The 20,630-nt window shown below is 43.0% G+C and overlaps 1 protein-coding gene across 11 annotated transcripts in view; it reads right to left on the bottom strand.

Moving 5' to 3' along the window:
* Positions 1-20,630, bottom strand: part of UBR4 (ubiquitin protein ligase E3 component n-recognin 4) — a 128,723-nt gene that overhangs the window by 56,365 nt on the left and 51,728 nt on the right. For 2 of the 11 annotated variants that reach the window (XM_081308067.1, XM_081308073.1), the window contains exons 43-62: positions 20,297-20,524; positions 19,817-19,974; positions 18,708-18,879; positions 18,285-18,486; positions 17,086-17,249; positions 16,432-16,648; positions 15,396-15,612; positions 14,615-14,647; positions 13,422-13,485; positions 12,880-13,014; positions 11,637-11,811; positions 10,855-10,938; positions 10,625-10,765; positions 9,617-9,738; positions 8,903-9,014; positions 6,793-6,923; positions 6,499-6,676; positions 5,951-6,055; positions 4,235-4,372; positions 3,249-3,423 (exon numbers count right to left, since the gene is read on the bottom strand). In XM_081308067.1, the coding sequence (XP_081164193.1) occupies positions 3,249-3,423; positions 4,235-4,372; positions 5,951-6,055; positions 6,499-6,676; positions 6,793-6,923; positions 8,903-9,014; positions 9,617-9,738; positions 10,625-10,765; positions 10,855-10,938; positions 11,637-11,811; positions 12,880-13,014; positions 13,422-13,485; positions 14,615-14,647; positions 15,396-15,612; positions 16,432-16,648; positions 17,086-17,249; positions 18,285-18,486; positions 18,708-18,879; positions 19,817-19,974; positions 20,297-20,524 (2,951 nt within the window). The remainder of the gene's footprint in view (positions 1-3,248; positions 3,424-4,234; positions 4,373-5,950; positions 6,056-6,498; positions 6,677-6,792; positions 6,924-8,902; positions 9,015-9,616; positions 9,739-10,624; positions 10,766-10,854; positions 10,939-11,636; positions 11,812-12,879; positions 13,015-13,421; positions 13,486-14,614; positions 14,648-15,395; positions 15,613-16,431; positions 16,649-17,085; positions 17,250-18,284; positions 18,487-18,707; positions 18,880-19,816; positions 19,975-20,296; positions 20,525-20,630) is intronic. The other 9 variants (XM_081308074.1, XM_081308069.1, XM_081308075.1 and 6 more) reach the window with 7 other exon arrangements.

Here is a 20,630-nt window from a genome sequence, read left to right as displayed (position 1 = left end):
GTCCTAACTTATTTTAAAGGAAAATCACTGTGCTAGACAAAACATTAGCAAATCAAAAACCCCAAAATATAAAGGATAACATCAGAATCTAGTTAAAACAAACCATAGGGTTGGTTTAAGAGAAAAATTGATGTAATTTACAACCATTAACAGAATGAAGGAGAAAAAGTGATATAATCAACTCAATAAATGCAATAAAAGTTACTGGAAAGTTTCAAAACATCACTAGAGAAAACTGTCTCCTAATAAACTAGGAATAAAATTTCCTTGATTTTATAAGGAATATCTGTTAAAACAAACCCTAGTTGGGTGCAGTGGCACACGCCTGTAATTACAGGGGCTCAGAAGACTGAGACAGGAGGATCACGAGTTTGAAGCCAGTCTTAGCAATGGCGAGGAGCTAAGTAACTCAGTGAGAACCTGTCTCTAAATAAAATACAAAAAATAGGGCTGGGGATGTGGCTCTAACACTACTTATGAAATCTTTGCTAAGCCTGAGTTATGAAAATATTTTGTCTCCTAAAACTGATAATGTGTTACCTTTTAAATTTACATCTACAGTTCAATGGTTTGGGGCATAATGTAAGATTAATTTTATTCTGTATGAATTTCCATCTAACCCCCAGTTTTACTGGAAACACCATCCCTCCCCTAATGTCACCTTTGGCATAAATCATATGACCATGTATGTATGGAATCTACATCTGAACTCCAGCCTGTTCTATCGACCTACTTGTTATCCTTACACCAATTACACTGCCTTAATTATCATAGCTTTATAATAAACTATCATTGTTACATTTTCTGATTTTATGGATTTTCTTCAATATTGTCTTGACTAAAATTAGTCCTTTACTTCTGAACAAAAGTCAGTAACAATTTGTCAATTTAACACATACATAACACCAATTGGGATCTGTGACAGGGATTACATGGATCTGAATCTATCTGAAGACAAATGTCATCTTTACAATGAGACTTTCAATCCATAATCATGGTATAGTAAGTATTCCAATTATTTAGGTCTTCATTAATTTCTCATTAGATTTTGCAGTTTTCAGTATATAAATCTTATCTGTCAAACTTATTCCTACATGTTATTATTTAATGATACTCGAATAAATCTTAACAAATTATACACACAAGGAATAAAAATGAAAAGTGATTATTAAGAGACATGGAAAGAGACTATGATAACTTAACATCTATTTAAATGGACTCCCAAAAAGAAAAAGAAAAAGTGAGGCAGAAACAACATCTGATGAGATTAATACATGAGGATTTTCCAAAACTAATAAGATACTAACCCATACATTTAAGATTCCCAGACAACTAAGGAAACAAACAAAGAAAACCATCTTATGTAGTTCAGTGCTACGTAGAGCACTTGCCTACTGTGCAAAAGGCTCTGGGTTTGAGTCCCAGCAGAAAAAAAAAAAAAAATTCCAGCAATCTCAGAGACCCCATATTATCTGAACACAATGGAATTAACCTAAAAATCACATTAATTTTTTTAAAAAATCAGTAGAAAACCCTTTGAAGAAGTTTTTAAAACCCTCCATCAAAATATCACAGTTAACAGTGTCTGAGATCATCTTCATTCAAAGAGATGTTATAAGTGGCTGACGTTGAAGCAGAAGGGTACAGGAACATAGGAGGTGTTCACAGATGTTCTATTCTGTCTCTAATGCCTGTGTCAGTGATTGTTTTCTTCCTGATAGAAATCATTCAGTTTAAAATGCGGATTCATTGTTTTGGCACTAATGTGATAACTGTTGGTCTCAACAAATTCAACAAACATTATATCACAAGTATTATTCTTTTGTGGAGGGGAAGAGGATACTGGAGATTAAACCCAGAGACATTTTACCACTGAGCTACATCCCTAGGCCCTTTTACTTTTTGAATCAGGGTCTCACTAAGTTGCTGAGGGGTCTTGCTAAATTGCTAAAGCTGGCCTTGAAGTTGCAATCCTTCTGTTCAGCTTCTTGCGTAGCTGGGATTACAGGTGTGTGTCACTGTGACCAGCTATCCCAAGTGTTATTCTTAAATTTTTCTTCCTCCTCTTCTATTTCTCTAGCTACTCTGTGGTTAAATACCAAATCAGTACCAAACACCATCACGTTTTCTTAAGGGGGATAGATTAGAAACTCACAGATTATCTTGTTTCAAAATATTCTACCATTGGTATTTAGAAATACCAATGCTCTTATTTCTCCTTTACCTTGTATACAAGCTGAATAAGGAACTATTTCTGATATAATCTACCTATTAACTTATTGATGAACCTCAAACAGCGCCTTTTACAAAAAAGGATCTAACATAATGAGTTCATCAGTATTAATGAAACAATTTTTTTTTTTTTAAAGAGAGAGAGAGAGAGAGAGAGAATTTTTTAATATTTATTTTTTAGTTTTCGGCGGACACAACATCTTTGTTTGTATGTGGTGCTGAGGATCGAACCCGGGCCGCACGCATGCCACGCGAGCGTGCTACCACTTGAGCCACATCCCCAGCCCAGAAACAAAATTTTAATAAGAAAAATTCATGGTTTTATGACAATAATTTTAGACTTACAGGATTTAGGGAGCTTTCAGAAAAAGAGTATTTTCTATTCTCTCTGAAATTGATCTATAGAACTCTAATCAGACAACAGATCTAAGCTGCATATGGGGGCATACAACTGTAATCAAGCTACCTGAGAGGCTAAGGCATGAGAATTAAAAGTTTGAGGCCAGGGGCTGGGGATGTGGCTCAAGCGGTAGCGCGCTCGCCTCGCATGCGTGCGGCCTGGGTTCAATCCTCAGCACCACATACTAACAAAGATGTTGTGTCCGCCGAGAACTAAAAAATAAATATTAAAATTTTTCTCTCTCTCTCTCTCCTCTCTCACTCTCTTAAAAAAAAAAAAAAAAAAAAAAGTTTGAGGCCAGTTTGTGACAACTTATGAAGACCCTATCTCTAAACAAAAAATAAGGAGTAGGGATGCTGCTCATTATTAGAGCACATTCCTAGAATGCAAAAAACCCTGGTGCAATCCCCAGTACTGGGGGGAGAAAAAAAGAAGGAAGGAAGAGGAGGAGGAGGAAGAGGAGAAGATGATAGCTCTGGAGCACTTCCTAAGATCTTAATCTGTTTCATGAGTTTATTGTCTTTATATTTCATAAGAAATACACTATTGTCACCATTCCACCTCTGTTTCTGAAATACTCTGATAAAGCTTAAGATGGTGAATGGTCAGTCCTGACCTGTTGCTAGTGTGGACGTCTCCTTCGGCTTCCCCTTCTCCTTCTCCCTCTGAGCCATCTCCTTCCTGGTGCCCAGTGGTGGTGCTGATAGCACCAGTGCTTGAACTGACACTTCCTGGTCCAGCTGGATGTCCCTCAGCTGTGGCATCACCATAGGCACTGCTCCGGCCAGATACTAGAGGAAAATGGTTAAAAAAAAAAAAAAAAAAAATTGACTCCAAAGCAGAACGGTATACAATACACTCTGAAGTTAGCAAAGGCTAGGCAATAATTGGTAGCTTTAGATCATTTTTTTCTATATGAAGCTGAATGAGGACTGAATTCATGATCCTGATCCCATAGCACCATACTAAATCACGCTCTCTAGCCACTCAACCTCCTATCGTACCCAAGCTCCACCCACAAAAATGATCTTCATCTCAACAAATTTATCAAATAATTCAGAGAAAACAAACCTGATATGTAAATCTAGAAATTATCAGAGCTACTCTTAATCTCCTCCATAAAAATTTGTCAGTCAATTGTTAACTACAGACTCATTTTCAAACAAAAATGGCTTTATCATGCTCCCTGATTCCAGAGTCCCCCACTTATTAGCTAGTGTACTGTGGGGTTGGCTTGCTACATCAATACATCTGATCATTAATAGGATTGCCCCAAAATATGCTCCCCCCGTAATAAAGAGCAAAAACTATAGGCTAATGGGTTTCAAGGTCACAGTTATTTTAATCAAGATGTAGAACTGTGCATGTCACTGCTTTTCTTCCACTAATAAAAATTTACAGATGCCTGTAAAATATTTCAATGTTTACTTCACTGAGTGTCAGTAAACTCAACACTTGAAACTTCAGCACTGAGGGTAAATGAACTCCACAAGACTTTCAATGAGTCCCTACAACTTCTCTTTGCTGAAAGCAATTCCAAGCAGGGATTCCTATTTGTCCCCACCCTCTGCCCAGCGAGATCAGGACCCCCAGGCACATTACCACTGTGCTCGCCAGCCACTGAGTCCACTGCACTGCCCCCGCTCTCCGAGCCCACACTACCACCGTGGTCGGCAGGAGAGGTCCGCAGGGTAGAACCGTCAGTCGCTGCTGTGCTGCCTTCATCATCTGAGGCTGGAGCTGAGAGAGTAACAAGAGCTGTTACAAGTAAAAACCCCTCTTCGGGGTGAAAGTATCAAACTACATAGTGCAGAGGACACGGTGCAGTTTATGTATCCTGTAGTCAGAGAAAAAAGGGAAAGATTTGCTTCGCTAGTTGACCACTAACAGGAACAAACACTGTACATGGTGCATTGCAAACAGTACTGAGACAGAAGTAAAAACCCAGTTCACTGGGCATTTCCTTCGCTCTTACACTACAGCGCAGAGATTCAACAAGAATCAGTGATGTGGACACTGAGTCTTCTAGCTAAATGCTTCATGGTCACCATTGTCTAGGTGTTACTGACACCTGCTGAGAGATCTCAAACTAGCCATTGCCATTCAAAGCATAAAACTCTGGATTTTAATGAGATTTGTTTTGCAATCAGTCAATTTATGCTTAGGAAATCACTTATCATGAGCTTTTGAATTGACTGTGTTTTTTTAAAATCAAGTGGTCCCAAGGGGGCTCACTGGGAAATTTCACACGTCCTAATCATCCTCATCAGATGCTAATAATGAAGCAAGGAAATTCCCCAGAGACAGCCACAGCATCCAGGATCAGGGCTGAGCTGAGACAGGAGGAAAATGCTGGATGAGATACACGGGGGGGGGGAAGCCACGACAGCCACAGAGCAGGTACAGTATGCACACAACCAGACAACACAACAGCGACCTCAGAGCCTGCAATGATAGCAACAGAAGAGACCTCAGAAAAGCAACAAGCCATGGCAGCAGGTGGGGACAGCCAGTTTCTCTTTTTCTTATCTATCCAGGGTCAAACTCCCAGAATAAAACATTAAAAAAAAAAAAAAAAAGAAAGAAAGAAAAAAGAAAAAGAAAGAAAGAAAAGAAATAGAAACAAATACAGAGATTCATCAGTCTGGAAAAGTATAAATCGACCCTTCTGTTACTTGAGGGTTGATTCTCCAGTGGGTTTCTCAGGTATGACATCCTCCTTTGTTTGGTTCAACTCTCTATTCAAAAATATTTTTTTTTCTTATCACATTAGGAAAGTGAGTGAAATTCAAGTCAAAATGAGTTCTGAAGATTTCCTGTGGATCTTGGTTATCCACAAAAACCCTACCTCTCCTGCTCATAGGTGCCTAATGGTCAGCCACGTAGCCCCACAATTCTGAAGCACAACCCAGCTACTTGCAGCTTTAATTTTCTTTGCAAAGGAAGAGTAAAAACTTAAACAGTAAAAACTTTACAGTACCTTGTCTCCCTTTTAAATTTTTTAACATGTTAAAACTCTACAAAGAATACTAAACAATATAACTCAAGCCCTAGTCTAATCAGCCTACCAGCTGCTCTCTGGACCTCTCCTCAAGAATCAGCTCAAGCCAGGCAGCATGCGAAGTGTGAGAAAGCAGAGCCATGAGCACCATTGCCAAGTTCAGCACTATGCCTTCCACACTCATATTCCTAAAGCCAGGCAGAAGCAGGAAGTCCAGAATGGCCTGTCAAAGCAGCTGCCCATTACACTCTCACAGCACTAAGACAAGGCCAAGGGTCCTGGGGCCCTGCGCCGTGCTCCTTGCTGTGGACAGTTACCTGATGCTGTGGTGTCAGAGAGGGTTCCTGCGTCCAGAGAGGAAGAGCTGGGTGCCTGGCCGGACAGTCCTAGGCTCTGAAGGCCCAGGGCACTGCTGCTGCTGCCTGGGAAACAAGTGGAGAGTGAGCACGACATCCCCTCCAGACCCCGTCCACAGCTGCTTTGGCCACCTGCTGCCCTCAGGAGTCTCTACAAGCCAGCACATGACCCTCTCTGGCCTATATCCACTGCTGTCCACCCCCCAAATTCAGTTACAGAGGTGGTGGAATGCTTCCTTCAGCTCAGGCAGAACAGAGGCTGGAGGAATCTAGGAGATTCAGGAGTAAATAATCCAGAAGACCAAACCAGCAGACAAGGAGATTGGCTCCCAGCCCGAAATTCTCACCACAATCCCTCTCACTCTCCACCTGTATCCCTTAACAGCTCTCACCCAGATCAACCTCTCCCCAAAAGTGGGGACAAGCTAAGTCAGCTGGATATCAGTAACTGCCAAATCCTCTTTGCTGTGCAAGGCAAAGGCCACTCTATTCCTGGCATTGCCTTCTACCTTGCTGGTCCTGCTGCAGGCTCAGAGCAATTGCTAGTTCAACCATGGTCTCATCATCTGCGTCAGGCGGGATGTCCAGCATGGGAGGGAAGCCCTCTGCGCCTGCCAGCAGGGCCTCCAGGGGAGAGGGGTTGCCATTGTTGACATTCTCAGCTGTCTCCAGGACCATCGACTCAGACTGCAGAGAGAAAACTCTGTCAGGGTCCCTTAGCAAACAGCAAATTTTGGAGTCTACTGAACAAGAGCTAGAGGGGAGCTGAAGCTCCTTTTCCCTTCTCCTGCTGCCAGACTCACCACCATCTCAAAATCTCCGTGATCCACCTCACTTTGCTCCTGGCTTTCCTGACGGATGTGCCCACCATCCGGGATTCCTGATGACTGCATTTTTTCATCTGCATCATCGTCGTCATCATCATCCTTGTCTCCTGAGTCAAAGAAACCCCAATCACCTGAAGGTGCTTGCTTTTTCCTCCTTAACATGTGGTGGTATAAGTTGAACAGCAAAAAGCCAGCACATGGCACCCTGTGCTTCCAGGGTAAAACTCGAGGGTGCTATGCCCAGAGACCTTTTTCTTTTGTTTCTTGGACCTAGCAGAATCTAGGAAGATGGAGTTAAGCACAGATAGCTTGTCCCCAAGGAACAGGACTGAAAAAGGATTTCCCTAAAGCAAAGAAATCTAAGGCCTGACAAACTCCCACCAATTCTCAGGAAGCCTTCGACAAGACATGAAAAATAATATAATTGAGATGTGTATCTGTCATGGAAGCTTAGAGTTTATTCATTACTTATCTCCAAAACAACTAGGTTAGTAAGACTTTCACATAATCATGAGAAGAATTAGAATTAAAATGTAAAACTATCAAATGGGAACTAAGGACACTATAATAGGTCCTATGTAAGCCCACTTCCATGGGAAGGTGGGAAAGCCTTCTAGAAAAGAAATAGTCTAGGTGAGACTCCTGATGGTCAGAAGAGGAGACTCTACTCAATGGATTTGGGGGGGGGGGGAGGGGGAATGGGGACTGAACCCAGGGGCACTTAACCACATCCCTAGCCCTATTTATTTTTTGAGACAGTATCTCACTAAGTTGCTTAGGGCCTCGTTAAATTGCCGGGGCCGGCCTTGAACTTCTAATCCTCCTGCCTCAGTCTTCTAAATCCCTGGGATTACAGGCCACCATGCACAGTCAGGTTTGATGGATTATTAAAACAGGCAAATATGTCCTTAATTAGAAAAACAAACTGTTGGGCTGGGGATATAGCCCAGTTGGTAGAGCGCTTGCCTTGCATGCACAAGGCCCTGAGTTCAATCCCCAGCACAAAATAAATAAATAAATAAATAAATAAATAAATAAATAAATAAATAAATAAAAAAGAAGCTTGAAGAAACACAAACTGTTGGCAGCGTAGGTTCTTGCTAGAGAAAAGACTGCAAACCATTACCTAACTCATCAAAACCTTAGATAAGATACATGTCACTCAGGGAAGAATGTCTGAAAGTTACACTCGTCTAGACCCAGGCTGTCCCATACAGTAGGCAACAGCCACGGGTGGCTACTGAGCTCTGGCTAGTCCATCTGGAGATGTGCCACTAGCATAAAATCCACGTTGGACCTGAAAGATACCGCCAGAAAACAAAGCATTTCACTAGTGGTTTTTTTATATTGGCTACATGTTGAAATAATATTTTTGATACACTGGATCAAGCAAATTTTTAGTACATTAATTATCCTTATTTCTTTATACTCCTTATGTGGCTGCTGGAAAATTTAAAAATATATTTAACTTTCATTTGAAACTTACTTTCAAATCAAATCAAGTAACCAAAGAGTTATATAGTATAATGCTATTAGACAGTCTATAGAATTGCTCTTATTAAAATGTAAAATGGTGAACTCTTGACCATGGCCAAGTGTATTATGAGGGAAATCTGTGAAATCTGTCAAACTTATTATCAGTATGGCCACTGAGGATTCTGTTCCTTAGGCAAAACAAAATGGAGCCTTAATGAAGTGCTTTGGTGCCTGGGGAAATTAAGTTCATTTTGTGTTTGGTCACCATGATCTTTTCAAATGTTCTTATGCTGGGACTCCGGAGAAGCTCCAGCCAAGTATAAGGTATTCACTAACGACCACGTGGGACCCTGTCATGAAGAGTCCTATATCCTTTGCTTGGTTTTCATTGTTACCTTTATTTTTACATAGTCTTGACTTTCATTATTTTTATTCTACTTAACTATACACATTTTTATATGTCACCTTAAAATTCTTCATGAAAAAGTAGGGTAAGAAATAAAAAAAACCAAAGGCTCTTGGTCAACATGAGCAGCACTTCCTAAGACTGCACCTCTTCTCCCCCACCTCCCCAACCCAGACAGAAGCCCAAACCCACACCTCACATTACCCATTGGAGTGTTGCTTCGAGGGGAAGAGGGTAAAGTCACATGTCTCCGTTTGTTCCTGGGCCTTAGGACTCGAATTAGAGCTTGTTTACAGGAGAAGCTCACAGCAGGATCCTGAAGTTTAAAAGGAAACTGTCATGCTTATTCACAAAAGCAGCTGCCACACTTTCTCAGTGCGTCACTCACATGCGTTGTGAAGACCTATCTCACAGGCACCCAGCTGACCCAAATTCAGCAGGTTAAGCTGACTGGCACTTCCAACCTGGCATACAGAAGACCCATTCACTGCCTTCCTGTCTCTCAGTTCCTGGTGACAGTCTGGCAGGCCATTTGCCCCTGAAGTCACTTTTGACTCCTTACATATAGACACTGGCTTTTCTTCAGATGTTCAAGCCCTCAGTGCTCCTCTTAGCTCTGTGCTATAAACAGTACCTCTAACATGTAGCTTCTGTGACAGGGTTCCTAGAAAGAGACATCTTAATGTGCTACATTCATTCATGTGCTTGTTTAAGTAATACTTAGCACTATATACCAAATACCAGACTAGTCCTTAAGGATTCAGCACTGAACAAGAAAGACTAAGCCCACTCACTCCCTTTCCTAACCTTACTCTTCCATGCTGTAAGATCTTAAAGCTTTTATTGATATTTGAAACTATGAATTCCTTTAAGCCTATTAAAAAATTTTTTCCAGACATTCTCAGGAATGGTACGTACAGGACATAATAGCATCTGCATGTAGATCTTGGACGCAGTGTTGATACAATCCAGCTCACAAGTACAGTAGCCATGGATAATGTCTACCAGTGCATTGACAGTAGCTTCAATATGAGTAAGGCCTACAGGGAAGAAAAATATCATCTGAAAACTTGGTGGAAAAGCCTCTAGATACTTGGGAGCTTAAGATAAAGTACAAATTCTTATTCCCACATAAAGGTCAAGCTAACAAAAGACAACAAGCACAACACAGCAGAACAAACCCACAAAACACACACACAGAATGTGGACTGTCAGCAGCATTTGTGATTTGTCTTATTAATAGTCTTCTAATCTCCCAAACTGTCCTCAAAAGCCTTTCCAGATATCCTGCATGATAGAAGTGAGCAGTTGTCCACTCTGCAGCTATCAAAAGACAAGGCAGGGAAATGTGAAGAGGTAGGCCGATGCTAAATGCCCCCTACAATCCCCAAACCTCAGGCAATGATAGAACATGACCTTGACAAGCCTGCTGGTCTAGCGTCCAAGTAATCTCCAAACAGATGAATACCAGGTTGTTCTACTATTCTCTGTTGCTTCCTCTTCCGCCTAAGCTTTCAGTAGCATGAGAAGTTAAGATACCTGACACAGTAGCAGCTTATAAATAAAATAATTCAAGACTGATACTTAATTTTTAACTTTCGAATAAACATTGAACAAGTTTTAAAAAATGTTCTTAAAAACAATAATAAATACCGTAGAAGATACATACACCATACACACACAGTATCTCTTTACATGAAACGTGCAACCCCACGTGAAGAGATACAGCACAAGAAAACCCTACTCTCTGCCACAAAGCTAGTTCCTGTATCAGGAATAATACACCGATCTCACAGACTTCTAGTTCCCAATTATTAATTCTGGAAGAAGTGAATGATGAAGGCTAAGGGTCATAGCTATTGAAAGACAGAATTTATATCAACTTCATTATGTATCAAGTGTCAAGTGTCCCTTTTAATATGATACCTGGCAGGCAAGCAGGTGCCAAGAAGGCATTCTTGGGTTTGGACGCATGGAGTTTCCAGAAGTGGTTCACAAGCTGGGTGATGAAACTACAGCAATCTCCTTCCACCTGCTTCTGCAGTTCCTTCCCCTCATCCACTCCTTCTACGCAGGAGAAAGAAGATTATTAACGATGGCAAATCAAAGATGGAATTTAATTTGTTTTAAGGTTAACTCAGGTCAAGGAAGCTTGCCTGCGGAGGGAGTTTCAAGTGGGGCCCCAATCAATATGCCAACTATCCCTAGATTCCAGCAGGCACATCTAGGAAAAAAACAGTCTGGGAAAGGAATATCACAGAAAACATTGAATGTTAGAATTAAGTAGAAAGGGGAGCATTCAGGATCTTTACAGCAGATTAAAAGATGTCCATTCCAACTGTTCAACTTCTAAAATCTAGGGGAACATCTGAGAATGTTTCTAGTATTGTAGTGTTAGGAGGGAGGACAAGCAGGACAATGACAGCACATGGGGACGTATAAATAATAAAAAAATGTAAAAGCATCGATTAATTCTATTTGAAAATGGCAAAACAGGTTTGGTACCCAATCAATGTAAGAAGAGATGAAGGAACAGAATGCAGCACTGAGAAAGGCCACTGAACATATTAATAAAGTACTGGCAAAAAGACAATATGAAAGTACAAGATACAACCCATAACTTCAATATGAGCAGGACCGACCAAGTTTAGCTTTACCCTAAAGACCGTAACAATGTTAACTCCAGAGACAAATTATACTTGATGTTCAGAACACTAAATAAACTCAAGTATAATCAAATAAAACTCAAGATGAGCACTGGAAAGGGCACTCAGTTAAAATGGGACATCCTAACATCCACAAGATATAGAACAGGCAGCAAAATCCTTATCACAGAGCCTGAGGTCAGTTGAAAGGCCAGTGAGAATAGAAAGAGGAGGAGAGAGGGTAGAGAAGTGTAAGCAGATTTCAGGACCACAGCCACGTAGGCCAAGTTCACCTGTTTCCATCTGGGGCAGCTTTGACTCCGTGAAGTGGACAAGGTTATTAGGTCGCATGATGGCGATGGAACGAGCTGTGATCACCAGCCTCTGGAACACCTCAGGGTCCAGATCCTTGCCTTCTCTGCTGGATGCATTGAGACACTGCACAGCTTTGCTCAACAAGGCCTGATCCTATACAACACAGCACCACAGAGAATCAACCATAAGCAAAGGCTGAACACTAAAAACAAAAAATAGAGGGGAGTGGCAATCATCAGGATTGCTACCTCCTCTCAGGAGAACAGATCAATTCCCACCAACCACCCAGAACAAACCTTCAAAGCAGCCCAATATGTTGGACTTAAAACACATAAAACATTAAAGTCTTTTTTTTTCTTTTTTTGAACTGGGGGGTCGAACCCAGGGCTCTGCGAATGCAAGGCAGACGCTTTGCCACTGAGCTACATCCCAGCACTAAACATTAAAGTCTTTAACAAGTCAAAAGTCACACAATCAGTATCAAAGCATGATAGGAAAATTAGAGTCCACTCAAGTCTCCGGTACTGCAGCAGCCCAGATCTCCCTCTAGCAGAAGAGCAGTTTCTCAGCAAGTTCCTAGTGCCTAAGGGTGATGTTTCCAAAACCACCTTTCCTTGGGGAGGGTCACAAGTTAAACTCACATTTCTCAATTTTATGGGCAGGAGACATGAAAGCTAACCAAGGCTTCTGGGCTAGTGGCTTCTAAACTGTCATCTCGTCCAAATAAGGAAACTGGCCCAACTCACCTCCTTTAGCATCTACTGATTTTTATGGGGGAGGCCCTTCAGATGCTCCCCAACCACTAATCAGTCAACACTGCTCCAGGGAACAGGATGCCTTTCACATTATCCTACAGCCAGGGGTGGAGTGAAAACACCGGCAGCTCTATCCACTGAGTGACTCCCCTCCCCTCACTGTTCTGAGGAGAAGCTGCCACCCCTAGTGTCTTTCTCTTTCTTAAGCCTTGCTGATCCTACTAGAGGAATTAAAAAAACAACACAAACCAGTGGCCCACTGGTCGGTGACCCTCAGCTTTGAGTGGTGTTCATGCATTTCCCAGAAGAAAACTCTAGACTCAGGTCTAATCTCACTGCTATCAAGCCTCTCCACAGCTTACACAGCTGTGCCCTCACTTCACATACACAAAACCAACTTATTTAGTTCCCTGTCAGGGCCACAACTTCCAATTCTACAGAAGCCTCCCTAAAAGGGAACGATTACCTTGTGGCTGTGATAGGCTGAGCGGCTGGTATGGAGGCTGGCCAGAAGGCTCTTGGACTGTTGCTGGACACTGGCAGGTGCTGGCAGGGACAGCAGCAAAGTGGCCAGCTCCTGAGCTGCATTCTTGTTTCTCTCCTGATGTGAAAGACAGCAGTTATCACAAACCCCACAATGCACTGTAGAATGAACCCTCTAGTCTGTCCTCCCATCCTGCCTTTGAGGCCACCAGAGTGAGGTCATATGTCATAGATTGAAAAGACCAAAAAAAGAAAACCAGTTTCAGAAATCATAATTCTCATATAACACAGGTGAAGGACTAGGATCCAAGCTCCCAACCACATATCCTACTCTCTGACATGGCTCACTACCCGGCTCCCAAAAGCAGGATGTGAGGCCCAAAGCTGAAGACTTCTCTGGATCTTCTTGGCAAATCAAGATTAGGCTATAAGTGTTGTTTAACTGTGAGGCCTTGGGCCTCAGACAACTCCAATGACTTCCTGCCTCTTCAGAAAGCTCCTAAATGCTTTGAAGAAGTAACTTGCCTTCTCGATGATTGGGCCAACAGCAAAGCAGCTTTCCAGGGCTTCTAAAGAACTCACAACCAGCCTGGGGAGACAGAAAACCTGGCTTGAGTACAACAACCGTTCTCTCCGCCTCGTGCTTTAGCCTAGGCAAACTATGGTCGTGAGGACCTTGGGGACAGCTAATGAATGCCAAATACAAAATCAAAGCACAATAAGACCTGCCACAGGCACCATGCATATCGTTGCCTGTGTTACAGGCCAGAAGAAACCCAGCTCCTGCTCGGAGATCAACCTGAGGCCATGTTCATAATCCGTAACTCAAAGACAGGGTTTTTCTTGCTCAAAGAGGATAAATGTGCTTCCTTCTGCTGCCTGTGGCGAGGATCACTGAGATGGGCTTAGCAGTCTTGATGCAATGGGACCCGAAGCTCAGGTGCCCAGAGATCAGTGGGCAAGGGAGACACAAAGGGAAAGGTTAAAGCCATCTTCCTACATTAGAAGGTTAGATTTTTCTTACACTTCCAAGAAAATGCTCAAGAGCATTTCCTGAGTCCCAAGGTACGGCAGAGTAAACAAGCTATTTTTAGGTGCATGCCACTCGTCAATATTCAAAGGGCAGTGCAAAGCATCTCTCAAAAACTGACAATTCTCCCTTAGGGAAGGAACAGGAAGCCCAACTATTAAAGGTACCGAGTAACATGTTCCCAGGGCTTACTCCTTTGAATTTAACATAGCACAGTGAAAAGACCAATCCTGACAGCTGAAGCTCTGGACAGAGAAGGATAAGTATTGAGAGGGTAGCTGGGGAGAAAAGGCATGAGGGTAAAGGAAGGCAATGAAGTATTAGGGAAGAGGACCTGAGGTACAGAACAAATGTGGCTGGAATGAGCCCTCTATGGCTCATGAGCTGACAGGGCTTTCTGCTTGCCCCTCCGCTCCCACCCTTTCTCATCTACTGCAGAGGAGTAGAGAGGACTGGGGTAAGGGATAGAGCTAAAAGAGTCTGACATGGCCAACACCAAGGTGCACTCACGATCCTGGGTATGCTCCATTTTTACACATGGAGAGCGCTGCAGCCATGCAATGATCAGAACAGAAAGAAGCAGGAGGACTCTTCACAGAAGCAGAATCAATGCAAAGCCACACCATCACACACACTGCTCTCTGACACACACTCACTCGTGCAGAGAAAAGAAAGAGGGCATACTAACCGGTCCAGCTTGGTTAGGGACTCAGTTTCAGAACTTGGGGGAGAGGCAAAGAAAAAAAAGGAAAAAAATGTGAAGCTCAGAGAATCCTGGAAACACATCCTAAGCAAACCATATATGAATAGGGTGGGGGAAAAGAAAGAGAAAGAAGGAGGTGGTTGCTGGTGGGAGGCACTGACTTCAAGCAGGGCTATTCTTACAGCTTACAATGTAAGAACTCACAATCTTACATCGTGAATTATTTCATCTACCATGGCAAACCAGCAGCTCCCCAGCACACAGAAGCCAAGCGCGATGCTTGAGAATGCCACCATAGGGAGACCTAAGGAGACTCTGCTACAGGGCGCAGCAGCAGCCTCTCTTGCTGGCAATGTCATTACCAAAGTAAATAGCTAGTGCCCAGGAAGATGAGAAGATGATGCAACCAGCATGGAAGGGAAGATGTTTCCCTAGCATCTCAGCAAGTCTGGATCCTATTCTAGAAAACGGACTTAAGTACCTTCCAGTCTGTGGCTTCTGGCTGCTCCAAAATGTACTAAGAATTAAGAGAAAGGATAAAACATCTGCCTTAGCAGAGACTGTGGCATCAGATGACTCTGCACCCACTTTTCAGGCTTCAGGTGCACAGTAAGGAGACACTGAATGTGGGGGGTGGTATGTGAAAACTAGAAAATCACAGGCTAGACTTGGGACAGGTGCAGAGGCAGACTCTCAAGACACAGTGAGGTTCTGCAGCAAGTGGAAAATGGTGAGAACTGAAGCCAACCCCCGCCAATGCTGGTACCTCTCCAAGACAGTGCCACTGGTCGTGGTAGGGGCAGCTGAGTCGCTGTCGCCAGTGCCATTGCTCTGGTTCAGGTTGGAAGGGCAGATGTTGCTGACGGAAGCAGAAGGGAACTCTTCCGGGGGTTCATCAGGCCAGCCAAACTGTTCCTTCGTCTTGCCGTAAACTTTTACAGCATCTATCATGGTGACACCTGCTGGATCCACCGAGGCACCGACTGCAATGAGCAAGAGAAGCCTGTGGAAGCTCATCCTCTGAAGAGCCATGAGCACCTCTTCAAAAGCAAAGGCCAGACCAGGCTGGGCAAAGGCACAAATCACATCAATTTTTATAAACATAGAGGAATTTTATCTCCTGAGACACAAATGGTACCTTAGATGGTAAATAAATGAAGAAATAGTTCCATGGAACAAAAGTCTATGAAGTTTCCAAAGCGTCCCCAAACATCAACATAAGGACCCTCTTGTGCTGTCCCATCCCCAGCAGTCTCCAAACACTTTACTGTTCAAAGTACAGGTCATCACCACTCACATTAAAAACAACTATTTCTAGGACAAAGGACATCAGATGGGTGGCCAGTAAATGACAGAAAAGATGCCAGTCTTAAGAAAAGCTTAGAGATTTGTACCTGGAACTTTTTTAAGTCTTCGATGGCACAAGAAGGCCTTGCTAAACACCTCACAGAGACATGTGACTTGAGGCCTCATCTGGAGAAGGCCCTGCAATCCCACACGCCGGTCCTGCCTCCCCTCTGCCTAGACATAGGCGCAGCCCCATTAGTGAGGTTAAGTCACCCCACAGAAATCAACATGTAACTGAGTTTACCCTATCTTTATCCCTCCTATTTTCAAGTATGCTCTTTCCCTGGCATCTGCCTTTTGTTTATATCTCAAGTAAAGATTTCTAACAGCAGAGACCACAGAGAAATCAGTAAAGCTGGGAGAGCTCAGAACACTGATGGACCACAGACTGGTGGCCTCTAATCCAACACTCATAACTAAAGGGTAGAAGTCTGCACCCAGGGTTGGCAACTCACTAAAGAGGTTTAGCTTCTTATCAGCTTGGAGGGCTTCTTCTCTGGTGAAGGGGAAATCAAACCAGCGTGAGCGACTCAGATTAAGCTGCATAGTTCTGCCAAAGATCTCAATGTACGATGGGGCCCGTTCGATGGCCTGAGTCCCGATCTGGATGCGCATGCCTGTCATCACCATGGTGCTATTGTTGTTACTAATCTCGATAGTGAAGCCACCAGGCTGAAGGGAGAAAAGACTGGAATCAGAAAACTAAGAGAAGTTCTTAAATTAAATTCAGTTGCTCTGATGTAGTCTTAATGTGTGCACCCACATAAGACTTTTATTCTTTTAACTCCTCAGTGATGACTGTCTTGCTTCCAAGGATGCAAAAACAGGCAGGGAAAGGACTTTTTTTCATGTCTGACTTCCTTCTCCCCAGCATTTAACAACACTCTGCTGCCTTCTTGCACAGTGACCCCAAATGGTGGAAACCTAGCCTTACAGGATCGGAGTCCTTCCGCGTGTGAGTGAAAGTGTTCATTCATCCCAGGATCATTTAGCCACAAATGAGGGTCAGTGATTATGAGCACAAATTTCTAAAAGGAAAATGTTCTTGAACCATACTGTTGACCAGTCCTTCTATCCAAGGCTTAAACCCAGTCCATCAAAGTCCTCACCTTGGTGTTGGCCACATACATGCCAGTGGAGTTCAGCCGGTGCTTTATTTGTTGTGCATTGTAGACTTGTAGGAGATCATTACCACCAAATTCCACATCTGTCAGCTGCTGGTTGTGTTCAAAGAAGTCAATGGGGAAAGTCACCTGGCTAGACGTGCGGGTTGCTGTGGAGAACAGTACCAGATTGCCAGAGAGCACTGGTATGGGTGGTCTCTGGCCACCTCCACTCCCACTGCACAGCTAAGGACTCTTCCCAAACTGAGGTCACAAGCTCCCTCTCATCTTTCTAAGCAAACTCACAGGATTTGCATCAGCATGATGCATACATGATTCCTACCAGCTCTCTAGTAGTTACTATCCCTAACCACTTGACCTAGCAATGCCAAGAAATCTCATACTAGTAATGCATGGATAATCTCAGTGCCTTGGGCAGCTGACACAGGAGGATCACAAGTTCAAAGGCAGCCTCAGCCACTAAGTGAGGCCCTAAGCAACTTAGTGAGACCCTTTCTCAAAATAAAATATAAAAAGGGCTAGGGATATGGCTCAGTAGTTAAGCACCTCTGGATTCAATTCCTGGTATCCAAAAAAAAAAAAAAAAAAAAAGAAGTCTCATACTGATGGTGGGTATATGGCAAGCAAGAATTCAAACTATTTCTGTACAGGAGGATGTGCTACACCATCATCTCAAACAGACTCTAGAACAACGTAATGTGATGATAGCTGCAATGCTCCTTGCTCAGCCAGGGTCTCTCACTCCTAAACTCAAGGTTTCTCTCCCTTGAAGAGTCCTCTTTCAGTCAGCAAAATCATCAGCTCAGAGACTGTGATAGGTTTTCTTCACTACTCAGTGGTAAATTAAACAAATGAGGTCATCTATTATTCAATCAGTTCAATCCTACGAGCAAGTCATTTTTCCAAACCCAGAAAGAAAACCCCTCGAGCAAGCAAGGGCACCAAAGTGATGCATACATCATTCTTTATGGGGCACCAAAGAACTGCTGACTTGCAGCAGATAGACAGCCAACATGTGCTTGTCATCTGGAATCCTTCCTTTCAGGAAACTGTCTAAAATTTATCTCTTTTTTCGAACAAATGTTCAAGCAGGATAGTCACCGTTTCTTCTCAAATCTTTTATGGTGGTCTACTCTGTCACTGCCTATAAGACTGTGTACCCATTCCCCACGAAGGGGCCTTACTGATGGTAGTTGTTTTGCGCTTTCGAACAGGCTTCATGATGCTGATAACACTGCTGGGCTGTAGGGACGGCTGGAGCCAGTAGGAGGTATTCTCCACATTGGCCATATAAATGCGAAGGCTGCCGTCCTCACACAGCAAGATCATGGTTGTGCGCTGCTGCTCATTGCAGGCTGTGTGCCTAATGGCAACCATGTCTTGGATCTGAGTGGAAGAGACAAAGGAAGGTTAGTTCCTACACCTAGAGCTTAGAACCCACAGAGAGAAAGATCCAGAAAGGCTACTGGTTCCATAGTCAGGTAGGGTTGCAGAAGGGTAGCAAAGAAAAGGCGTCTAGGGGAAATGGATTGAAAAACCTTTTTAAAGGCCTCCGTTGAAAAGAGACAGAAAAGTTTCATAAATAAATGGGCCATTCAGGCACTGACCTTTGCTTTAGCAGGAAGAGTCTTAATCTCCTGGATGAGGAAAGTGTCTGGTTTCACCATAACTACCAGTGGCACACCTGTAGTTTGCTGGACGCAACACACCAAGCCAGGGTGATTCATCACCTCGGACCACTGGCAAAGGGCAGGAGAAGTCTTACTGCCACCATTGGAACTGCAGACAATAAAACTCCCACAGTTAGGGTACCAATCACCATTTAATAGTTCTCTTGACCTAAAGCCACCCTCCAACTAGCTGACTCCAGAATAATACCCTTGACCAAGGATTCAGATCATCTATGGGTCAGTTTTGTTCCAAACCCTGGGAAACACTCATACATTCTAATGTGGACTCCCAGAAAGGGTCCTCATTTAAAATCTAAACTGCTAAGCTATCACGGTCTGAAGGAACAAGTGACACTAAGTGCCCAGAGGCTTTCAACTCATAGGGCCATGGAGCTGCCTAAGGCTGATAACCAGCATCCTATAAGAATCTCTAAGCATGTCAAGTTATGTCTGAATTCATGTCCATTTTATTTCATCCCAAACCAGGTAATTCCCAAAAGAGAGGCCTGAGAGACTGCCATAATGGCTCTTGAGTAACAGATAGTACTAAAAGAGATACTAAATCTCTTGTTCCTTCTCCCTAAATAAGACCCACTACCACACACATATCTGGAAATTGGATGAAAGTCTCTGCCTCCCCTAGTTCTAGCCATGCCTCCAGTACTGATAACATGTTCTACTTCCTGATACAGTAAGTTTCCCACAAGAAGGAAATGTAAAGAACATAATGGCAGGATGAGTACCTTCTGTCCCCTAATCAGAATTTGGTAATTATTACAATCACATGTGCTGAATTGACTATAGAGCTTTCTCCCTTCTGCATAACAGGAACCCTACCACTGCCAACTACTTCTTAAATCTCCATGGTGGAGGATGAACCTGCGAAACTTGAATGCCGCTAGATTTTAAGGATATCTAGCAAGAAAGGAGGATTGCTGGAGAAAAATAATTTTCTTACACCTCTTCAGATGGAGACCAATACTTGGGAGAGGAGTGAATAGCCCCTGTTAAATCAGGGTATTGGAAGGTGGACATTCAATTCCTACCTTTTGATGTTGATGGGGAAGAGCTGCAATACCTCCAGAGTTGTCCTACTGATGGTGGCAGCAAACGATTTGCCCTGACAATAACTGAAGAACAGCATCTGCAACACGTGGGAGTAGTACACAGAAACACCTCCACCTGCCACCTGGCTGTTACTGTCCTAGCGGGGCAAGATACACATGTGCATCAACTTGTTGTCCTGGCTACCAGCCTCCAGGGTATGCTGGCTATGAGTTTTAAATCATGCTCAGGTACTCTCACACTCCAAGCATGAGATTCCCATGGGGAAACTTCAAAAATGTTCTCAGAATAAAGGAATTTCAAGTTGAATCAGTTTAGTCATGAAGGACAAGAGCTTCTGCTGTTAGGTTAAAAAATTAGAAGCACAAACTAAAAAAAAAGAAAGAAAATGGAACAAAAACAGAGGAGTTACTAAACTAATTAAACCTGGGAAAAAAGGAAATGGCAACACCTGCACTAACCTTCAAGTCCTCATGATTGACTTCCAGGACGTTAGTGACATAGAAAGGTCCCTGCTGGGCACTGCTGGCCTCCTCCATAAGCTGAGTATAGATGTACCCAGCTGAAGACATTATGACAATGATGTTCTTTCCCTCCTCATTGAACAGAAAGGTAACATCTCTTATCTTTGAGCTTGGCAAGAGAAAGTAGAAGGTTGGACTCAAGGCATCAACAGACAGGTCGTAAATCTGTAAAATGGAAGGAAATCCTAAATAAAGGGTAATATAATTCAGTCCCATCCCCCAAGGATTCTGGAGAATTCTAACAGCTGCAGTTGATAATGGGCATTCACTC

The sequence above is a fragment of the Spermophilus citellus genome (genome assembly GCF_964194105.1).
Source record: "Spermophilus citellus genome assembly, chromosome: 9".
In the NCBI taxonomy this organism is placed as follows: Eukaryota; Metazoa; Chordata; class Mammalia; order Rodentia; family Sciuridae; genus Spermophilus; species Spermophilus citellus.
Note: the sequence above shows the minus strand (reverse complement) of the source record. Positions and strands in the feature narration are given on the sequence as shown.